The 23,631-nt window shown below is 42.0% G+C and overlaps 1 protein-coding gene across 2 annotated transcripts in view; it reads left to right on the top strand.

Annotated features, from left to right (window-relative positions):
• The first annotated feature begins 3,503 nt into the window (after positions 1–3,503).
• KPNA3 (karyopherin subunit alpha 3) overlaps positions 3,504–23,631 on the top strand; it is a 50,943-nt gene continuing 30,815 nt past the window's right edge. The window contains exons 1-2 of one of the 2 annotated variants that reach the window (XM_064647297.1): positions 3,504–3,716; positions 23,496–23,540. In XM_064647297.1, coding sequence (XP_064503367.1) covers positions 3,642–3,716; positions 23,496–23,540 — 120 coding nt within the window. In that variant the 5' untranslated portion in view covers positions 3,504–3,641. Of the gene's footprint in view, positions 3,717–10,006; positions 10,097–23,495; positions 23,541–23,631 lie in introns of those variants that run through there. The other variant, XM_064647298.1, reaches the window with a different exon arrangement.

The following is a 23,631-nucleotide window of genomic DNA, read 5'->3' as shown; positions in this document are numbered from 1 at the left end:
TGGTTTTCTTGAAGCTGTATTGACTGGTGAATACAGACAAAATCACTGACTGCAAACCTCTGACTCTGGAACTGCAGGATGGACTCCTGAGCTGACCACGTGCACTTCCCAAAATACGGCAATGTCACCTCCTGGGTTCATTCCATTTTGCTGAAGCCAACAGATCATCCCAGAAACAAGCACTGCTCAACTCTGTTCAGTAATGGGACACATGAAAAGTTCTTATTGTCCCACATCTTTGAATTACAAAAGATCTTTCCTCCCCATAGCTCTTTAAGCTACAAAGTTTATGTTGTCAGGGCAGTGAAGGCACCCACAGACCTCGCTGGCCTTAACCACCCTCTCTTGCTCCCCTTCACTCTTTCCCATCACCCAGGGCCCGTTTCAGCTCAGCCAGTACATCAGCCTGCGTATTTGGGCCAGGGCTGCAGTGGAGCTGGAGACTGGCACCATTGCAGCAACGCTGGGGCGGGAGGCTGAAATGGCATGTGGGGAGGCTGCTCAGGGTGAGTAAATCCTATTAATGTGCTCGTGGCCCTGATGCATGTCTTGCAGGTCATGGCAACAAGAACACATTGACATGAAACTCATATGGTGAAGAAGATTGGCCATCCTGAACCACATGGTTTGTTCTATTTTCAAAGAAGCAAAGTACTTGTATTTTATTAGTGTCTATTAATTACAGTGCCAAAAAGTAGTATTTGCTTAACTGCATCAAAATGTTGTCTCCCTGAGTATATGCAGCTTTAATTATCAAGTAAAGAGCTCCACCAAGAAGCTTTATTCAGGCAGTAAAACCAAGCAAACTTCCATGTAGCTCTGCCTAAGAGGTGTTCAATTCCTGAGTGTCTACTAAGACTAATGAAATGCACTATAGAAACTGAAAGGATTATATCATGGATAGGAAGGAATGGGAAAGAAAAGACCACAGAGCCTATAAATCCTACCTAGTGGAATGGGTATATATTTATGGACTGGTAAATTGAGTTGTTCCAGTCTGGAGACACTCGATTTTTCAGTTGCACGTTTCCTTTTACCTCTCAGATTACGTTAGGTGGTGATGAACAACACTCTTTTGTTCATGGTACTGGTGAGCAACTCCTCCAGAGGATAACTGCAGCACCCCTGTCTAGCAGGGATCATATTGGCATTGCTTTAATGGCCTGAGTAAGCCCCAGCTGGCAGGTACGGCCACCTCCCTTGGTGGGGAAAACAAAGTTCTCAGCTGCTGAATCTGCTTTAGCAGCTCTCTTGAAGACAGCTGGACAGCTGGGGCCAATTCTGCTTCAAAACAGCAAGTGCCAGAGCCTAGAAACCATCTCTGACATTAGTGGTCTTGACAAACACTGGGTCACATGGGTCATGCCATTTAGGCTTTGCATGCTACTGGCTCCTTCTTCTCTTCCATTGCTAGCAACAGTGGAGCAGCACACCCCGATAAGCTGCTGGGAAAAGACACAGAGGAATGTGCATTGGGAGCCCAAACTACTTGGAAACAAGAGGGATGGAAATGCTATATTGATCCCTTAGATAAGAGCATTTGGCATGCAGCTGAATGACAGTGAAGAAGAGCATTAGTCTTCTAGATTTTTACTCAGCTCCATCAGGCTGCAAGCCTTGTTTTGCCAGAACTGTAAGTTACAAGTTAAAGTCATCTGAATGATATGAAGAGGGGTTGGGGGAAGGCAATTAAAAAGCCAAGCTGTCAATTAGAGGGAGAGTCTCTGAAAGAGGTCCGTGAAAAGCTTATATATAGCCATAAGGGTCTGTTGCAGAACGTGATGTGGTATAAGATGAGCTAAATTTGAACATTATGTATTTTCTTTATTTTGGGATCTTGGTTTTCTTGGATACTTTTCTTCCAAAGAAATAACACTCTGCATTATGGGAAGTGTTAGATCAATGCTTACCACTGTCTACAACTACATCACCCACACACATCCTCTTTTCTAGCCTGGAAATTCCAGCAGTGACTTCAAGGCACTGTATTTGACCCAAGCTGCTGTGCTCAGGCTGCCACTGATCTGGAGGTCCTGAGTCTGTTTGCAGTCTGTCCAACCACCGCCACAGCTGCACCAAGAACTTAAGGAGTGATGGTGCAGTAATTCTGACAGTGTGGGGAAGATTTGTTGGGCTGGCAGAGGCTCTTTGTGCTCTGCATTATGCCATACGCACATGTTGTATGAAGGCCATGTTGGCAAAGCTTTGCATTTGCTTTTTTCAGGTAGGGCTTGCTTGCACAGCAGCCTCACCAAAGGGGACACTGGGATTTTTTATGTGCTTGTTGTGCAGCATTTCCTAGGCTGCATACAGCAACGTGAGGGTAGTCACTGGGAGCAAAGGGAGGTGCGGAGCAGACCCTTGACGCACCCTTGGCTGGCAGAGCTGCCTGAGGCCCTTGCGCATGAGCTCTGCCAGCAGGGTCACTGCAGAGTGCATTTGGGGAGACAGCTAACAGCCACAGCCCTGCTGTCAGGAGTGACCCTGATGGGGTAGGCTGGGTGCTGGCTCCCTCAGAAGCACGAGACCATGGAGGAGTGTATGTACATGAGCCAGTAGCGTGCCTTTGTGGCTAAAACAGCCAAGGGAATTCTGGGATGCATTATGAAGAGCACAGCCAGCAGTTAAAGGGAGGTGATCCTGCCTCTCTATTCAGCCCTGTTGAGGCCACATCTGGAGTGCTGTGTTGTGGGTATGAAAGAGACATAGAGCTCCTGGAGCAGGTCCAGTGGCGGGCAAAAAAGATAATTAAGGGACTGGAGCATCTTTCTTATGAGGAAAGGCTGAGGGACTTGAGCCTGTTCAGCCTTGAGAAGAGATGACTGAGAGGAAACATCATCAATGCTTATAAGTACCTGAAGGGAGAGTGTTAAGAGGATGGAGCCAGGCTCTTCTCGGTGGTGCCAAAGATACAGGCAATAGGACAAGAGGCAACAGGCAGAAACTGATGCACAGGAAGCTCCACCTGAACACGAGGAAGAACTTCTTTGCTGTGCACATGACCATACACTGGAACAAGTTGCCCAGAGAGGTTGTGGAGTCTCCCTCACTGGAGATATTCAAGAATCGTCTTGATGCAATCCTGTGCCATATGCTTTAGGACGACCCTGCTTGAGCAGGGAGGTTGGACCAGATGACTCACCGTGGTCCCTTCCGACCTTACCCATTCTGCGATTCTCTGATTCTGTATGCGCAGCACCGCCAGGCCCTCCCCGCCGCCCCCGGGGATCTCCCGGAGCCCCACAGCGCCCGGCGTCGAGCCGGAGCCCCGCGTCCGGAGCGTCCGCTCCACGTGCGAGGCCGCCCCCGCCGGGCCTACACGCCCCAGAATGCCGCGCGGGGCTGTGCGGGAGGGGAGGGGCCCAGACCGGGAGGGGGCGGGGCCAGGGCGGGGAGGCAGCGCCGCGATTGGGCGACGCCCGCCCGCCCTTCGCGTCACGTACGTCCGCGCCCCCCGCCCTCCCCGCCCGCTCCAGTCACTCAGCAACGGCGCGCGCGCGCCAGTGCCCCCCCGCCCCGCTCCCCCCGCGCGCTCGTCACGGAGCGCGTCCCGCTTCCCTCCGCCCCTCGCGCGAGCCGCCGCCGGGAGCTGCCGGAGCCGCCTCGCAGGAGTCGCCGGGAGCCGCCGCCGGGAAGCCGCCATGGCCGAGAACGCCGCCGCCGGCCTGGAGAGCCACCGCATCAAGAGCTTCAAGAACAAGGGCCGCGACGCGGAGGTGCGTGTGGGGCCGGCGGGACCCGGCCCGGCCTCCGCCTCCGCCGGCGGCCGCCAGAGGAGGGGCCGGGCCGGGCCGCGCTCGCCGCGGGGAGGCGGTGGCGGGGGGAGCGCCCGAGGGCTTTTTTTTTTTCTTCTCCGTCATGCGGGCGGGCGGGCGCGGCCGGCGGGAGGCGGGGGCGGGGGGAAGGGTTGGCGCGGCTGGGCCGACCGCGGGCCCCTCCGCCGCCAGCCCGGCTTGCCGGGGCCCGGGCAGCGCCGCCGGGATGCGGCACTCGCTCCTCCCGCGGCGCTTCCCGCGCCCGCCCCGGCGGCCTGCCGGTCCCGCCACCCGCTCGGTGCTCGGCTGGGGCCTCGGACAATAGTGCGGCCGCCTTTTGTGCCGCCCCCCGGGGCGGTGGCGGCCCTTCCGCCGGGGCTCGGGGCTGCCCTGCCCGCGCTCCCGCGCCCCGCGGTGCCGCCGCCGCGCACGGAGGCCTGTGCTGGTGCCGGGGACCGCTCCCACGCTCTGGTGAGCCGTATTACGGCGTGCTGTGCCGGCCGATTCTGCTCCCTGTGCTGCCTCGACTCAGCCCCTTTTTTAGTTTTAATTTTTATTTCTTTTATTTTCAACTGCCGGTAGGCACATCAGTAATGGTTTGCTGGGCGTCTCCGTCTAAATCGGGAAGGAGTGTGGTGCTCGGTAAGGCTGATGGGGTAGTAGTTTGCTCCCCCAAATTTGAGAGGCGCAGGGGTTATTGGAAGCTTATTCCCTGAAGGTATTCCAGAGGTCTTCCGAATCTGCGTGTTATTACCGGAGACATCTTCAGTTCTAGTCACAGCTGAAAAGGGAGGAAATCCCAAATCTCGTGTTTTAAGTTTCTTTAATAGGAAAGGAAGAGGGAGGGAGCTCTCAAATCAGGCTAGGATTGAAATCGGATTAGGATTTGCTACAGTGAAAACCTAAAAATGTGCCAAATTACTTTGGCTTCACCTGAGGCTGTTTTTCATGCTTCTGTTGATTTTATCACTTCACTTTTATAATCAGTGGGACTGGAATTGTAGTCCTCTGAAAGCACATTTTGTATGTTAGCAGAATTCACACTTCTACTGCTATTGTTTGGGTGGAGACAATTTTATGCAGGTCAGGCTTAGCAGCAGCAGTGTCTTTAAGATGACATTCATAGTGTAAAGTAGTCTTTAATTTTTGTTTAACTTGGTGACAGTGAATTTCTTACAGAAAATATTGCATGTAAAGAGTATGATAACTTCAACACTTCTGACTAACATTAGTAAATGTTAGAAAGTAACTAAAAATTGCCAATCCTTCTGTTGAGCAGTTGGCTCTCAGGGCAAGGAGGAGTTGTGGTGGGTTTCTTTTCCCCCTTCTCATCCAGTGAGACTCTTCCTGCTGCTCCTCATTCATTTTGTCCTTGTCTCATCTCCCCGTATTGGTTACCAGCTTTGTTGTTGCTTTCTCAGTCACTGGCCTGAATCCATCACAGCTCTAAACAGGGAAAGGTTAGGTATGTTCGTGCCTAGTGTGAACTGATCTGTCATCCGTGGTTGCTGTCATCTGTCATGCCTGAGACTAGGGGAGTTAAATATCTGCCTCCATGGGGAGGAAGGAGGACTGCCTAAGCTTTACTGAAATTACTTATACCAGACCAGCTAAGGTAGCTTAGCTCTCATTTCCCCCTGAAGGGGAGTAATTATTTTGGAGTAGTGTATTTGCTGTTATGGAGAAGTATATCCCCTAGGGTTGTCTTCCAGTGTGCTGACTGACTTCCTTTTTATGGCTGGAGCCTAAGATGGGTAGATAGCTCCAGTAGTGTTAATATAGTTAAAGCTTTCATCCACGCTTTTTAAAAAGGGTTGAAATCTAGGAAGCATCTTTCTTTTGGGGTTAACAAACAGATAAAATGCAGAAGTATTTAAAAGCTGTATACCCATGAAGATATGCTAAAATAAAATTTAGGTTCATTTAGTCCATAAAAGATTGGATGTGTGTCAGCATCTTTCAGAACAACTTTATTTGTATTAAATGTCTGCATTTTTCTACTCCACCTCCTTTTTGACTCTTTTCTGATCAAGGTACTTCCTTAAAAGTTCATGTTTGAAGTACTCTTCTGAGTAAACTTTTATCTAACTTAAGTCTCTAAAAGTAAAACAATGTAAGTTAAGTTTAGAGTGGAGAATGAAGGAGTACAGCAGTGCTATATAATTGCCATCAGTTACTGTGCTTCTCTTGAGCTACTGATACACAGACTGACCTGCTGATTGGACAGTTTGTCTCTATGTAGTGAAAGTTATCAGTTCTCCACAAAGTGTTTATTTTGTAAATCAAATATACCTGATTCCCAACTGTCAGCAATTGACTACACTTGCTTTGCTCCCTGTGCTGCAGTAAAGAGATTTACATAGAGATCCTGCCTCCAATTTTCTGTACTTAACTTCAGAAATCAGGAGGCATTGGTACTATCATTGGCATTGATCTGCATCTTCACGTTTTGTCAAATTCCACCAAAGGAAATGAAGTGGTTAGAATGATGGCATAATAAATCATGGTCTGATATCTAGATTTTATCCTCTGGAAAATTTAAAATACTCAAAGCTATATGCTCTCAACTTCAGTTTGAAAACAGTGACACTTGAGTCACCTTCTGCTTGGAAACAGTCACTGCCTTTGAACTCATCAGGCTTGAACACATTCTTTAGTAATCTTCCTTTGACTTCTATTAAATACTTGTAAGTTATTATTGATCCCCTCTGGGTACAGACTCTTCTGGCAGACCAAAATACTTACTTCTTTAATTTGTAGTTAACTCATATTTTATTACTGGGTTTGCTGGGCCATATAATTGTCTTTGCTTTTTGTTAATGCAACTTTCAGGGAAACAAAACATGAGTAAGTACTTTAGTTTTATGTTATGACAGACCTCAGTATCCTATCCAACTTCTCACTGTGCTTTTCTAAGAGCCAAGAAACAGATCCGCTGAGCAGAAGTCAAAGCTTCTGAATCCTTGACCTGCACAGGTTCACTCTCCTTTTTCCAGCTTCAAGTTTGAGTGGAAGTTTCATACCTCTTTGTTGGCTTCCTCTTTTAGGGGGGTAGAGTTGTCTGTATAGAACAGGAATTCTGATTTTGAGGTATTAATACTTCCAAGAAGTATTTAGCCCCCAAAAGAGATAATACCAAAATCAAATGCCAGAAATTAAGTATTCTTCACTTAATGAGAGTTTCTGTTCTTGCTTTTATTAGTGAGACTCTTCTGTTTTTATAGGTACTGACATGTGATTAGCAGCAAAGTTAACCAGAACCTGCAGAGCTGATCAGTAAGGAGCCAAGACACTCATGGCTTCATCTGGACAAATAACTGCCAGTTTTCTCCTCACAACCTTCTCAATTCTATATTCTTCAGATATGTGAAAGAGATTTTTTAATTGTTGCACATTCAAAGAGAAGGCTTTTCTGTGTTGGTCATGGGCATGTAGTCTTAAGTCTCAGTGGTTTTTCCTAAGTGGACAGCACTGATCTTTCCAATACAGTTGAGGCTTTACAGGACAAGATTAAACAGTTGCAATCACTTAATTTGTAACACCCCTTGTAACTGCTGTGTTTATTTGTTTATGTTGATACCTAAGGTAGCCTAGCTTTTAGAAAACCTAATTTGAACCTTCTGATTTTTGCGGTTCTTCAGCTTTATTTTTTGCCTAGTAACATCATTGTTAGCCTTTTTTACTCCTCAATCATCTTGTATTAGAAGTGTTGCTTATTCTTTATTACAATAGCAGGCACCCATTTGTTGACTCACAGTTCTGATGTTTAAGGTGATGGATCAAACAACACAGCCCATTTCTTTTGTCAGGATTAGTCAGCATCCCTGACTGAAACTGAGGAAAAATTCTTGATGAACAGAGGTGTTATAATTTGTAGGGCTGTCTGCATGACTTGCTGAGGTTTTTGTGTGTGATATAATGAGACTGTGATCATGTATGCAAAATGCACAATAGATCAAAAGTAAAACTTCATATGCACTCATGTAAAAGAAAACAAACCAACCAAAAAACTCCCCAAACCTAGTAAGGATTTAGTGCGTTATAACCTAAAAACTGGGATTAAAATATCCCTTTTGTATACTTGTCGTACCCCTAGTCATAAGAACACAAGTCCTTGAACTTCTGTTGGTTAGGCTGTAGGGTTATCCTTCTGAAATTTGTTGAGGGCTATTTACCAGAAGGAAACATAGCCACTCTGTCATCTTTCACCTACTCCTGCCCTATTTGATTTTAAGCTTCAGAGATCCTGGCCACTGATGTCTTTTCCCCAGTTACAGTTTTTTGGGGGGAATTGTGTCAGCTTCTGGTCTGTATCGCCTCTGAGACCAGGAACTTTGAAGGATACATTTTTATTCTGTACCTTTAGCATCCTGACCCCAAATGAGGAAGAAATGGGGCTTAGCCCAGATCTCCATCATCAGCTCTAGCAGCTTCAGTGTATTTACTGTTCCTGCTTTGCTAACAGCGAGGATCTAGTTCTTGAGGATGCTTGAATTCATTCGCATTTGTGAATTCACTGTGACATTTTTTGCAAGTGGAGGAACGTCATTCTGGGGAGGCCAAATCTGTACAATCTCTGGGCATCTGAGAAAAGGTACAGGTTGACTTAAAGCCACGTTCCCGTCAAGTGTCAAAGGCTTTTTGCAGTGGAGGTACCGTAGCTGCGCAGTGTTAGTGAATGAGCCAGCATGCTGCTGCCAGCTCATTCCTTCATGCTGTTCTGCGCTAACTGGTGTTTTTGCTGTCTCCCTGTACTCCTCCAGCACTTCATGAAACAAATAAAGGTTGTAGCAGTCCCAGAAATCCTGTTATTCCCAGCTACTTTGTAACGATCCAGTTTCTTTCAAGAGCTCACTTTTACAGCTAGATCAGCTCTGTTTCACTTTGCTGACGCAGGAATGGATACTGGGAAGAGGTTGGGCTGTAACAGCTGATTTTAGCTAGTTTTAGGGTACTGTGGACCTGCTGTCTTAATAGGCTCATTGGCTTCTTGAGTCTCAGTAGGTTAAGTGAAAACACAAGGTGTCAGGTAGCTTCCTGTTGGGAACTGGATGTAATACAAGATCCAATACTCTCGTGCAGAGTTTCTAACTCCTGCAACTTCTTTATTACCCTTTAAGACCATTGTATATACTCTTGGAGAATAGAGATGTGCATTTGCACCTTGGAAAGAATTATGTGGGTAGGAAGTAAGATACAGATGTGGGAAGCCTCTTTGGTTGCTCTTTTTCCAGAATTTTCCAAACTTTAGTCTGCAAGTAAATGGTACAATGTTTGTGACTCTTGGCAGAAAAAAACCACCTGCTGAGTCCACTTAGATGTACTGCCCAATATTTTCAAGGTCCAAATTCAATTGAATCCATTGCATTTTAAAAGGTTCAAATACACAGATACATTAGGAAATCATTGTTTATTTCAAATATACCTGTGGAGAGCGCAATTTGGAGATGACATCTCATGATGAACGTAATCTTCATAAGCTGATTGGAATCTGTGCTAGCTGTATTGAGGCCCAATTATTGCTGTTTGCTGTTGTGATATACCAAGCCTCTGATAATCTTCCCATAATTATACAATTTGGTTTTCTTCATTCTTGTGTATTTTTAACACCTACAGCAGTGGCACTGGTATCTCTAAAGATTCTTTTATCAAAGGATTGATTTTTAATTTGTAGAATGTCAAAGTTGGTAGCAGTGTAACTGTCGTACTGCTTTTAAAGAGCTCTTAAACTATTTTTTTGCCTAGGTTCTTTGAGGCTTTCATAATATTTGTACAGTTCCAGCACAAATCCAAGCAGGACGTTTTGTCCTCTGAAACTGTTTTATGAAAAGACAGCAATTAGGAGGATGTGCCAGCTACCAGTAAGTGATCAGATTTGTATTTATTGTGGGATTAGAAGTGGAATGAGGCATCTAATTTACAGCATTAGGCTAGAAGAGGCAGTGAAGTAGTTGAAGATGATGGGGCATGTCATCAAGTAGTGAAGACAAATTGTTGGCTGAACTGACTTGAAATGAAAAAGAAATGTAAAACCTGTATCTTTTCCAGGAGTAGAGTTCGTCAGTTGTTTCCAAAATACCTGGCGCTGTGAAATTCTGATAGTGAATTGGCTGCAGTACTCCTGATTACTTTTGTACTAGCAGAAACTGGGCTTTGTATTCCATTTCACAAAATTTGACATAGATAGTCAAAAGCACTAGTTTCTTCCTGCATCAGAACCATTTGTCTGTGCCGTGGAGTGAACTGGTTGCAAAGCTCTTCATGTTTCTTTAATTTTCTGCTTCCTTAGCTTCCTGAGCCAGCCCTTCACATCTGGAGAAGACCAGTGGTGGCTCAAAGAGGTCAGTGTGAAGGGGAGAAGGTATATCTTGTCTAGTGGTATTTAACTGTTGGATTGCTATCCCTTCCCAGTCAGATTAACACCATTTAATCTGCTGGGGAGGCTCCATCCATATTGTTTCTCCTGAGTCACCTGACACTTGTCTGCTTTCTCAGGTTAAGCAAATGTTACACTTAGTTTTTGTGTATGTTAATACAGCAAGTACAGAATAGAAATATATACTGTACAAATGGCTGCAGAACAGAAGACAAATTACTATCTTCCCCATTCAAACACTTGTTACTGAGTTACTCATTTCCCTCATATGCTGTTAAGTCTTATCATCTGAGGACCTCTTCTTGTGCTTTTTTAACCTTGGTTATTGTCAAATCCAGTATCAGGTGGACTTTGGAGGTGGTGACAGAATAAGGGATTTGAAAAATCAACTTGGAGTAGTAGCTTCCTTTCAAGACTTATTAGCCTTGATGGAGATGTATTTTATTGAGTGTTCAAGCTCCACTGCAAGAGGAGAAAGTGGTCAGACAGAGTGCTAGGGTGGCCAGGTGTTCAGAGATGTAGTAGGGGATTTCTGATCAGGTGCAGCGTCAAGTTTCAGGTTTGCAGTTCTCAGAATGTCCTAGTTATTGCCTTTTCCTAGTTAACTATAGTGTAATTCAGAAAGTTGATGAAATTATGCAGAGACACATTGTCACATCTCTCTCAGGTAAGCTAAAGTCACCCTAAAGCAGATACTGTCTTTGCATGCAGCTTTCTGACATCAGGGTCTCTCACTTTTCATGCACACAAAATGTTAGTTGCAAAGTTAGTGGTAGTGATTACTCTGCAATGAAAATGTGACTTGCAGCCAGATATAGAGAGGGCTTTCCAGGAGAGAATCCTGAAATGAGAGAACCCTACTACGAGCAGCAGGATCCTGTTAACCACTGTTTGGCTGGCATGCAAGAAGAATGTTGGCTGGTAATGTGTAGTGTTCATATCACCGATTGAGCAGCAGTGTGGAGCAACCTTCCAGACAAGAAGAGATATTTAAGGAGCTCTGACCCATGCAATCAGTGTGACAGCACCTTTGAGCATTCAGAGTTGGATATGGCAGTACTCCTTTCCCATGTCCCTTGCCAGTAGGGGTATGGCTCACTATACCTCAGTGCTCCATCTAACCTGTGTTTTACTGGCCTCGTTTAGCGGTGAGGTTCAAAGGGGTTTTGTTTTGGTTCTTGTTCGTCAAAACTGGACTGCTTTTGGTAATCTAAGCGAGTTCTTAAGGCTAGCCAATGCTTTTGTTATTTAGGATGTATAAATTGGAATTTTGAGAAACTGAAGGTATCCTCAGGGAGAAAAGTATGGTACCCAAAATGTTCAAATGATAGAAACACGGAATCAGTGCTTATGTCACATTGAAAAGTGAGGTAGAAGCATTTAGAATTCCTGATGTTGAAATGATTAAATCAGAGGGGTAACTGACAGGGTTCATAAGATTGTGGGATGTTGCTGGAGTGTATTTGCTAATTCCTAATGCTTCATCTTTTTCCTGGGTTGTCAGCTGGGTTTGTTGTTTTCTCTTGCATCTTGAGCAGGATGATCTCTTCATAGATTTAATTAGGCAGCTAGCACATGTTTAATCTTCTTTTGCCTTTTGATTATATCTTTCAAAAACACCAAAGAAAATCTGATTTCATTTGAGCCATGTAATATTATACCAAAAAAGCTTGCTGTGGTTGAATATAGCCTAGCTCCCTAGGGACTTGATTTGCTGTTTTTTTCATGGCACCGCTTGAATGTATGCAAATTGCAATTGTTTTCCCATTTTATAGATGGAATAACAGAACTGTTTTCCTCACTTTGGGAGGTGCTTATGAACACGTCATAGATTCATAGAATGATTGAGGTACTTTGATATTACAGTTGAAGACTGTTTAAGTATCTGAAGAGAGAGTGTCTTTGTTCAAACATAGATTGCACAAGAAGATATCTGGCTAGTATTTAGCATAGTAGGTTTTCTTATTTTTTTTTTTTCTTCCTAAGGGAAACTAGTATAAATATTTGGAAAGCCTAAGAGTGTCTGTCTTCTGGCATTTGCCCCAGAAATCTGTGAGGCTTTTCTGACCAAACACTTAAATTTGTAATTAGTTCCTTGAAAGTGGTTATCTGCAATTTATAAAAGCTATTACATTTGAAAGAATTTATTAAGGTCTTTATGTTGATCTGAAGATCAAAATTTTAGTCTGTTGTTTGCACCTAGTTATCATGAAAAGTAGTAATTTTGCTCCGCTGTTTTCATGTCCTGTACACAAGTGAATGTGTATCTTGTGGTATCTTGTCTGTGAAAAATGGTGTTAAGCGGTAGATTTGGTTTCTGGTAACATCCGTTAGTGAAAAAAATGAACCTGTGCCTCTGAGTTGATCTTTTAGACTCTTCTTCAGACTCTTCTGGTCTTCTAGACTGTGGAGGAGGAAAGGAACTCCTGCTCTTTTGCAATGACAATGAGGTGCTCTGCTTGAATAGACAAATCTTGTACTTTCCCTCCTCAATAAGGGAATGGGAGGGATGCTTGCTTAGAAATTCTAGGAGAGGACAGAGGTGTTGTGTCTTAGGAGAGACCAAGGAGTCAGTGTAGGTGCTTTACTTGTTCTCCCTCAAAGACAGGCTAAGCTTCTGTTTCCAGGAAACTCTGAAACATCTACACTGCTCATGCAATACAGGAAAATAACAAGTATCTTTTTAGAAATTTGTGTACCAGCAAAAGCATATTCCTGCAACATAAAACTACCAAATTTCAAATCCATGTACCGATTTAGTCAAGAAGCCTTAATCTTCTAATTTCCTAAAAAAAGTAGGAATAGGAATGACTTGTAATTAGACTATCTTGGTTATCCACTTTCTTTGGTGCTTATATGGCATATCTCAGTATTCAGATAAGGCATTGTAAAATTCAGTATGCCCTTCTCTTTACAAAAGATACAGGAGAAGAAGAAAAACTTAATATGGGTGTCCTTCAGACCAGTAGTTTCTTTTTGGCTGCAGCGGAAATGACTGAACTCCACTGTTAAGTTTTTCAAGGTGAACCCCTGTCAAAATGAAGATACCAGTGACTGCATTGCCAGTGCTCTTTGGAATACTACATGGATGATTTGCCATGATGATGATGATGGACAGGTTCCTTGCCCTGTTAGGACCACCCTCTTTGAATTAGTTGGTGATTCTTGCTGCCTGCCTGCCTGTTGGTTTTGTGCAGTGGTGAGTTTAGCTTGGATGCTGTGGGATTACCTGGAAACTTCAGTTTAACTTCAGGGGGAGCCCATATGGGTGTGTTGCAGCCTTGGGTCTGATATCAGTAAAGATGGGGTTAGCAGTGTTTTAAGATCTATATCTGAATGGAAATGGTGTAAAACTTTTCACTACATACCATGTCCTTGATTCACACAATGGCAGTAACTGGAAATCTAGATTCTGTCTTCCTTCCCCCAGCTGAGTTTTGATGTCAAATAGAGAATTCCAGCTCTTTTATTCTATATAAAACCAGTAGAAAACATGTTGATTGTGTTCCGGACTGCTTTGTGTCCTTCACTATTGGTGCAATTTGTGTTGAATGCCGCCAAATAACTTGCTTCAAGTCCAGCCTCCAGAGGATTGTTTGATATGTCTGTACTTGTAAACTGGGTAATTGGTATATGGGAGTTAAAACATGGGTGCTCACATCCCACTTCTTTGCTGGTAGTAGCTCAGTATGGAGATTAAACAAATGCAAAGAGGATATTGGGACCTCAAAGAATATGCTTACAAAAGAGCTAGTAAGAAATAAACACAACAATTGCTTTTCTGCCAAGATTTTTTGAAGCAGTAGAAGTGGACAATGTGGATGGGCACCTTTGTCTGCTTCCATGGGGCTTTCAGGCAAGTCAGCATCATGAGCAGTGATAATTGGAGGCTTGTGGCTTTCCATGTTGGCATGAGTGTCTGACTTCAGTGAGTCATTACCCACCAAGTAAAAGACTTACGGTAGATATCTCACTCATCCAGTTTGCTGAGGCTAGCCAGGTTCAGACATTTGAATTATCTTGCCACAGATTGGTTAACAAAAAGCAGCTGGTCTTAATTTTAGGGGCCTTAAACTGAAGATTAAAAAAAATAAGTGTGGCAGCTCCAACTGCAAAAAAACTATTTTTCCTTCAGTGGTCTTTATGAACCCTGAGGAACATGAGTCCCAGACAGACTATGGTTTAAAATACAGTAGCATAAATATGCTACTCCACTTCTGATGTACCTAGTGCTGTGTTAAAGGTTACAAGCCAAAAGGAAACTTTATAATATTAAGTTTCTGCAGCACACAGAGAATCTCAACTAAGTTTTAAAACCTTCTGCAAAATAATAGTGTTTCCCTAAAAGAGGACTAAATACCTTTCAGGTCAAATAATAATCAAATGAAATAAAACTGTCTTGGAGTATCAGGTCAGTGTACAGACACATTGTAAGTTTGTTTGACTGCTTTGGTAGATCTGTTACTTGTACTGTGGAATCCATGCCCCCTGCCTGCATTTTTAACTGGGTCAGCATAATTTAATATGGAGCTGTGATAACAAAGCCAGAAGTGAAGTTGTTCTAACTGTGTAGTCTATACCACTGGAAAAAAAAAATCAGGTTTTTTCTTAGAAGGACAATTTAGAGCTTATGGGAGTACTTGGTAATTAGCTAAGTCTCAAAATTGGGCATGGGGAAGAAGTCTTCCTAGAACATACATTGGGAGGGCAAAGCTGGGTAATAATCCATGATTCTTGTAACTAAAGAGATAAGCCCAGCTGGAAGGGTTAATTTGGACTAAATATTTGGTTTAGTTTGGCATGGATGTCAAATCTTTTTGCATGCCCTAAAGAAATAGAGGGAATTGGTCTGCACAGCATCATTGTTTTTAATTCTTGCAATTGTGACTAGGTAGTTGCATTTAGACCATTGTGATGCTGCCCCAGAATTTCGATTAAGTAGTTCCAGAATTCTTCCTCTCTGTATTGAGATATACTTGTAATTCTTGGAGTAAGCTATATGCACTTTGAAAGTGAGAAGAGGTAGAACAGCACTGTCACCTTCTGTCAGTGTCCCTTTGTCTCTTATTTTTTTTGGCTGGAGCAAGCTGTATCAGAACAAGTAGAACAATATCATCAGTTTAAGCCTCAACTTTACACATACTAATTATATGCCTATGCAAATAAGGAATATTTAGCTTCTAATGTTAACAAAAGATAGGCAGCTGACATTAGCTGACAATCGTCTCAGCAATTGTATACAAACAAGCATTTGAATTTTTTTTTCTGCCCAAAACCAGCCCAGCTCCTGAGGCTTCTGCATTTTCATGTGCATTGCAGTATTTCATGCTTGTTAAAAGGTGCCAGAGAAGGAATAAGGAAAAAAGGCTAATAAAGCAGTTTCTACAGAAGAATGGTATTTACTTCATCAATGCAAACACTACCTTTCATGTCTTGCACTTGCACCTATGTCATAAAGTATATAAACTATACTCTAGAGAGTATAGTTGCAATGCAAGTGGGAAGGCATTAGTTAAATCCAATCCAGCTGTTGGAACTGGGCCAGTCTTTTTTCTTTCAGTTAGGCAGGTGGAAGGAGTCTGGAATTGACTTGCAAATACTAAGCTCTTTGGGTACCCTGTATGTTTAATCAGGCTGCTTTACTATCCCAGCTATGTATTCAGAGTAGCTCTTTCCTCTAAGCATGTATCTTCTGATTTCCCAAGATCTGTTCCTGTAATGTTGAGAGGCAAGAGCAGAAATAAAGAACTTAAATGACCAGTTATCTTTTAATGAGATTTGTAGATGCAGAGAAATTAGAATCAGTCAGTGAATTTGTTCTTTCCTCTCCATTGAATCGCTGAACATTCAAAGGAACTAAAGGCACATCTCACACGAGTTCCTGAAAATATAGATTTTATGTCCACAGAATAGCCAAAACTGAGACTGGGCTGTGATGTTCGTCTTGTTGAGGTGAACTTGGCCTTCCCACTTCCTTGGGCTGGCTGGTAGCTGATATGTGCTGGTTGGCCTGCAGGAGGGCAGAGGTGGCCAGCTAGCTGGCTGTGGGACAACTGGCAGTATTGATATGCTGGCTGGATAAAAACGTCTGTTTCTTGCCTCTCCATCTCTGATGTTTTGTGGACTTGCTCCTGTTGTAATGGCAGTGGTATGAACGTATTGATTAAAACATGACACTCATCAGGTATCCCACTTAATGTGGTGTCCAGTCAGGATGAGCACCATGCTGAGCTCCCTATCTCACTGGTACAATGGTAAGTAGATTTTTTCATCATTAAATGCTAGTTATGCTTTAGTCTTCCTTCTGACACAATTGGTATGGCTGAAAGTAGTTAAAATTATTAAAATTCATCAAATGCTGCAACAGCAAGTGATATTATTGTTTTCTGTGATGGGAATGTACATTATTAAACACCTTGGACATGAAACTTAATTTTTAATTTTGTTTAAGAAATCTTTAGTCCAGCATACCAAGTGAAATGTAATGACTTGAGCTTTTCACTAGTTGTGTCATCCACACATTTAAATAGTTTTGGTTTTCTGATTTGTACTGTAACTGGGGATGAAGTAATCTTATCAAGTATCCAGAATATTTTGTCTCTGAAAGTGGTATACTTGAGGGACTTTGTGTTTATAATCAATTGAGATTGATTTTTAGATATGAAGTATAAATTTCAAGTTAACAGACTAGTTCTGATATTGCATTGTGAATGGGATTGAGCTTGCTTGGAGTAGTAACAGTATGTTAAATAATTCTTTCATAAATGGAAGACTGTTCTGATTGCTTTGTCTCAGGTGTGATTTTTGTCCTTTTGAGGGTTTTTTTGTTTTGTTTTGGGGTTTTTTTGGTGGGTTTTTTTGGTGTTTTGGTTTGGTTTTTGTTTGTTTGTTTTTGTTTTTGTTTTTTTTTTCTTGTAGTCCTGTATAGCTTTAGTAGGGTTTGGGGTTGTATATATTTGCTACAGAGGATTTTGGAAAATGTTGTCTTGTTCTCATGTACAGGTACAGCTGATTGGTTTGGGGCTTCCTTGAATTTTTTATTTTATTTTTTTTTTAGTTTGCAGAAGCTATATGGGTTGCCTTTTCAGGTAGTTGAATGTATTATGCAGTTAAACTTTTTTATGTTAAACAAAGGATCAAGAAGCTTGTTAAATGTAATTATTTTCTTAGAATCTCAATGTTATTCAAAACTTTACAGTAATCATTTTGGTTTTTTGTTTGCCAGAAAGGTCTTTATGGTCCATCTTAAGGCATCAAGTGGCAGAGTTACAGCAGTGCTACTTGCTCTTTGACACTAGTGAGCATCCTGTGCACCTCTGTGCATGGTTTCGTGGATGGTACTTGTGAAGTATGTGTGGGAGAGCGAGAGGGTCCCAAATGTTAAGTCACTGAAAAATAATTCTTTGAATGTGCTGGCAGTATGGGGTACTGTTATGCTGATAATTTAGAATTTCACAGGTCATTGCTTTTTTACTTCAAGAGTTCTATATAGTTTTGTGTTCTGACATAAACCAAATATCAACTGAGAAATCGGGAAAACATTTTCCCTTCTCCACAGGTGGCTAAAACTGAACTTTGAGTTTCTTGTTAGCTTCTTGTTGAGAGAAAGATTCCAAAGCTGAAACACTGATCTGATGAGGATGGCTGTATTCTGTGTTGCTTCTGCCCACTGAGCGTGTCAAAGGCAGTTTTACAGGGACTGTGGCATTCTTTGATAAATTTTTTTTTCCCCCCAAGATCTAGTGTCTCTTAAATCTCTTGTCTTATGTCAGCTTAGCATTTCGTGTTTTCAAACTATGACAGTATCACCATGAAACAAAGTTCCCTTTCAACTCTTAACACAGCAGTCCTAATATGTGCAGTAATTTTCTTCATTGACATATGAAATTAATTTCAGATTTGATGCTTTGAGGGAACTAGAAATTATTTTTCCTTCAAGTGGAAGGTGTTAGGGAGAGATTCTTGTTATGTAGCTCTTTGTATCTGGTTTTGGAAGAATATTCAGAAATTCATGGTAGAAGTGAGAACACTAATTTGTCTAACAACATCTAGTAGATCTTATAGGTTTTCCTATGGTTTATTTTAAAAAATAACAAAATGCTGAGGAACTTGAACTTAGAAATACTGTTCAACATCTATTTTTGACTTCTAACAAGACTTAGAGTACTTGGTGCATTACTGTGGTTGTGTTGCCTGTCAAACACACTGGTAAGTAATTGTTCTTTACAGATGGTGAACAGGGGGGAGAAATCACTTGTTGCAAAAGCCTTATAAACTTAAGTCTGAGTTGTGTAACAATTGAGATGTAATGTTGTAGCACAGCTTGATAAGTGTTTTATGTTTGTTGTATGTTCTTGTTCCTTAATAGTACATGTTGACTGAGTAACATAATGGTAGTAGTAACATGCTGTTACTCATTTTTACTATTTGCATTTTGTGTATGGTGCATTAATACCTTTGTGTTTAGGAGTAGCCTCACAGTTCAGATTCTTTAGCTGTCATCATTTTTGTGATTTGTAGGATTTTGCCAATGCCATGTTTTCTCTTTCTGATATTTGGAATCTGTATTTTTTATTCAGTGAAACAGTTCAGTTTTGTCTTGGAGATTAGTGTTGAGATGTGCTGTTTCAGTGTTACATGAAGTTACTTGTTTGTGTACATTATGCTGAGAAGTGACTGTAGTCAGATGCTGTGGATGTCAAACCCCTGTATTAGATCCGCTGGTAACCTCTTGCTAGGTGGTGTTGTATGTACAGACTTCAACAGATGATGTCCTCCCAGCTTGAAAGCTGGTAATGAAATCATGGGGTTAAGTTGCAGAATAAGTTTGCCTCTTCTCTGTTTTATCTGACCTGTCTTAGCTGGGGAAAATGTTTAACCTTTCTACTACTGTATAAACCTTCTGTAAATGCCTATCGGTTCCCTACCTTCTGGGGCTTGCAGGTAGTATAAAAGTATGGTATTCTGCTGACAGCAGTAATGATTCTTTAGAGGGAGGCTGGCAGTGGTTAAGACTGCTACTTTTATATGCTGTTGAATTATAGTATATGTACTTCTTCTGAGGCTGTAGGAAGGTGCTGATGACCTGCTGTATTTCTGAAATGGTTCATCTGAAACACAAGCTTGAAATACTTACCTTCTAAGAAATGCCAAATCAGGACAAAAAAATTAACTGAATCACTTAAGTCTGTTTTCTGGGGAATAAAATCTGGGCTTTGCCTGCCCCTCCTACCTACCCCCAACAAATAAGATTAGAAGTTGTGCCTGTTGGTCTACAAGTTTTAAAATAAAACTTCCAAAAGTCCAGCAAGAATATCAAGTATATTGTAATCAAATGAAGTTGAAGCATGTTTTTGGTCTGAAGGGTATGGTTTTTCAAGGCAAGGATGGCTAAATTGTGGGCATTCAGAGTCCTGAATCACTGGTGTATCAGTTCCTGTGGATAAAAAGGAGAAAATCAAGATGGGAGACAGTCTGAACAAATACCCATTAAGTAGTATGAATAAAACTAAGTCAGGCCAATGTCAAGTGCATACATGTGGTTTTCATGTACAGTCTACAACTGCCACAATTGACAAGTACGAATGGAGTCCATGGTCTTAAATACATTGATACACAATGGTCATCTCATACCTCAGGGACACGAAGTGTCGGATTAGAAGTAGTGTCAGTGTACATCTAGCGGAGAGCAATGATCGTGATCCAGCCATGGCAACCAAGTTTAACTGCCAGAATGCACCCAAGGCTTTCAGGGAACTTCAGTTCCATATATATGTAGGAAGACTCTAGCCCTAGCATTGTATCGCTGATTCTTGGACGATCCTGGTGACCCTGACAAACTGATTTTTTTAAGGATATGTGCCAGCTGGAGCCTCTGTAAGACTGGGAGTCTTGGTTTAGTGGGGGACAGATAACACTCATCAGTTCTGTGGAGTTAAGGCTCAGTGATATCCCAGTTATCAACCTACTTGCTCTTTGAATGGAGAGGCAACTCTGGACTTACTGGTGAGTACTGCTTATTCTGCCTTTGAAAGGAGGAAGGTAAAAAGAAAATGTACCAGAGCTTCTTTAAAAGAGAAAACACAGTAAGTTTAAAAGGAAATACAAAAGAACAGCTAAAAGGATAAAACCTAGGTAGTATGGAGATTGCCTTAAGAGTACAAAAGCACAGAAAATGTATAGTACTGGTCAGCAAAATGCCTACAGAGGTGATAAGCTTTTTTGAAGAATCTTTCTAAAGAGTAGTAGCTCTCTAGCTGAGGAAGTGATAGGAGATTCTTGCACATTAAATGTAAAAACCATAATGGAGTAGTCAAATACTTTGAAGATCAGCTTGATAAAAACTTGTAAAAAGGTATTGAGACAGAATTGTTATAGGGTAGGATCAGTGGGGCTGAAGTAATGGAGGTATGAAAAAAAGATAATACCCTAATGGAAAAATCTGAGTGACTTATCTGCCTTTGGAAAGAAGCTTAAAGTCTTCCCAGTAGAGCCTTTATGGATGGATGATTCTGAGTAACTGTATTTAGTCAAAGCATCATTAGGGAAGGTTTTAGAGGAAACTGATGAAATGAGTAGTAATGCCTGGGACTGCACTGTGTTTGGATTTTTTCCTAAACCAAAAATATTAAGCTGCTGAGCTGTTAAGCGCAGCATATAGCGTTTCTGAAATCTGTCTTGCTTCCAGAAGAGTTGTAGGTGGTAAATGTTATGGTTGTCCCCTAAAGAACTCCAGGTTTGGTCTGATTTATATTTTTGCTCAATATAAGTATTCTGGAGTATTTTCACATAGATAAATGAGTAAATTGTAATTAGGGAGCAAATCTAAAAGTAGATTGTGCCTTTCATCAGTTAAATCACTGAGAGTTCAGATTTGGCACATAAAATATTGGATTTTGGGCAGAAAAATTCTAATGGACACTCAAGTTGACTGATTTGGCATGTGATGGGGTACTCCTTAAAAGTTAAGTAGGAATAAAAGATTAGATTTTTGGGGGAGGTGTGGCAGTGTTGCTAGTGAAAAGTTCGATAAAGAACCTTGGTGTCTAGAACACAGAATGATCAAGAAAAGGAGATATTACAGCCTTGTCTAACTACATTTTTTTCGTTGAAGTGCAGAGTCATGGAATCATAGAATGGTTTGGGTTGGAAGGGACCTTAAAGACCATCTAGTTCCAACCCCTCTGCCACCTTCCATGAGACCAGGTTGCTCAAAGCCCCATCCAACGTGGCCTTAAACACAGGGCTGGAACATCCACAGCTTTTCTGGCAAGCCTGTTCCAGTGCCTCACCACCCTCACAGTAAAGAATTTCTCCTAGTATGTAATCTAAACCTGCCCTCTTTCAGTTTAAAGCCATCCGCCCTTGTCCTATCGCTCCATGCTGTGGTAAAAAGTCCCTCTCTAGCTGTCTTGTAGCTCCCTTTAGGTACTGGAAGGCTGCTGTCATGGGGCAGAAGTGTTGAAAAACTTTAGGCTGTATAGTACCCTTAAATTTGACACAGTTATTATGATTATTCAAATATTAAATTCTAATGGAACAACAAACTTGAATGACTGGTTTTCCTAGTTGTATCTGATGACTTTTTGGGTTCTTAATTTGTTCATGACCTACCTACCCAATCCCTTCGATTCCCCAGCTATCCAGTCCTTATCATGCTGAGTTTTTGCAGCAGGCTCAGATGGTCACAAGTATCAAATGGTTTACCAAAATAATGAGGGGGGGAAATAAGTGTAGTTCTGGTAGATGCTGTAATGCTAGTGTCCTCTTACTGTAATGAGGACTTTGTAGTAAGCAGTATAGTTCATGCTTGTAGATGTAAAAGGAGAATTGTGTCTGTGTTTACATGAGTGAACTGGTTAATCAAGCAGAAGACAAGCCTTCCTCTCAAGTCAAGCCAAGATAATGAAATTCGGCACGGAGAAGGAGACCTTGTTGGAGCCTTCCAGTACCTTAAGGGGGCTTATAAAAAGGAGGGAGAGGGACTTTTCCTACGGGCAGATAGTGACAGGACAAGGGGCAATGGTTTTAAACTAAAAGAGGGTAGGTTTAAATTAGATGTTAGAAAGAAATTCTTTACTTAGAGGGTGGTGAGACACTGGAACAGGTTGCTTGGAGAGGTTGTGGATGCCCCATCCCTGGAAGCGTTCAAGGCTAGGTTGGATGGGGCTCTGAGCAACCCGATCAAGTGAGTGGCATCCCTGCTGATGGCAGGGGGGTTGGAACTGGATGATCTTTAAGGTCCCTTCCAACCCAAACCATTCTATAATTTCATTAAATGAGTACTGCTATGCAAACTGCTTGAGAACAGTGAAACTAAGATAATGCTTTAAGTACTGCAGCTATGTCCTTTGTAGGTTCAAGGTGTGAAGTCTGCTCATTTCTTTTACCTGTGTTTGAGCTTTAGCATGTTTGGTATTTCCTTAGGTGGCTGATGGGAGTGCTGGTCTTTACTGTTTGTCTTCACTGGTACTTTTTTGCTCAGGGAGTTATTTGCCCTAACCTAAAAGGAACATGATAGCGACAGTGGAGGTCAGTAGCAGGGATAGGACGTGGAAAGTGTTTTAAAAGGCTAATTTTAGCTAGTGTGGATGATCTTTCTGGGCTGCCAGTGGTCATCTAACCCTGATTTTCTCTGAATTGCATTCTGATGGTATATGTCTTTTCCGCTGATTGTTAAATGAGCCCAGGGAGATTGCCTTCAGTACGCTAAAATTCTTTTTCAATCTTTTTGATCTTTCTTAGCTAAGAGCTGTAGCAGCATTGTCAGGAATGCGTTCGAGTGCCCAGTATCTTTAAGGAGCTGAGGTGTTTACAAGCTTGTTTTCCTTTACAGTGTTTAGGCTATAGATCCTAAGTAGACTTAGTACCACTATACTACTTTATTTCCTTTTACCACAAGCCTGATCTGTCTTGTTTGCATTGAGCTCAGTCAACTTCTGTCACTCATGGTTGATTTTGGCCAGATACTGGCATAGGTTATGTGTTTAGGTTGTGATCCTGTGTCTAACCTGGATTTACTGCTGCTTTTGGTCTGCACGTATAAACATCTGGAGAGTCATTCCAGTGAAACTCTGTGGGGAAGTCAATATTTTCTGCCTTAGGGATACTTATTGTGGTTTAGGACCCAGCTTTTTGTGAAGTGAATAATCTTAACAAAAAACCCAAAGAAACAACAAAAAATCCCCAACCCAAGCGAAACGTCACAAAAAACAACTTCAGCATCTTCCTAGGAAAGAGTGACTTATAAATTATGCACAGTTTTCCATGTCTTTTGATGAATAACTGCACTTTTGACCTAGAAACAGCTGATTCCAAAACAGAATACTACTTTCTTGACATACAAATTGTTTTTTTATTTACAGACTATGAGAAGACACAGAAACGAAGTTACAATTGAATTGCGAAAGGTGAGTCTGCTTTTGTTTTATCAACTGTATTACTTTGCTAATAGTACTCTGGTGTCTTAGGTAAATATTTTGCCATAAGCTTTGCTTTATA

This window comes from Pseudopipra pipra, chromosome 2 (genome assembly GCF_036250125.1).
Source record: "Pseudopipra pipra isolate bDixPip1 chromosome 2, bDixPip1.hap1, whole genome shotgun sequence".
NCBI lineage: Eukaryota > Metazoa > Chordata > Aves > Passeriformes > Pipridae > Pseudopipra > Pseudopipra pipra.
This window is presented reverse-complemented; position numbering and strand designations above follow the sequence as displayed.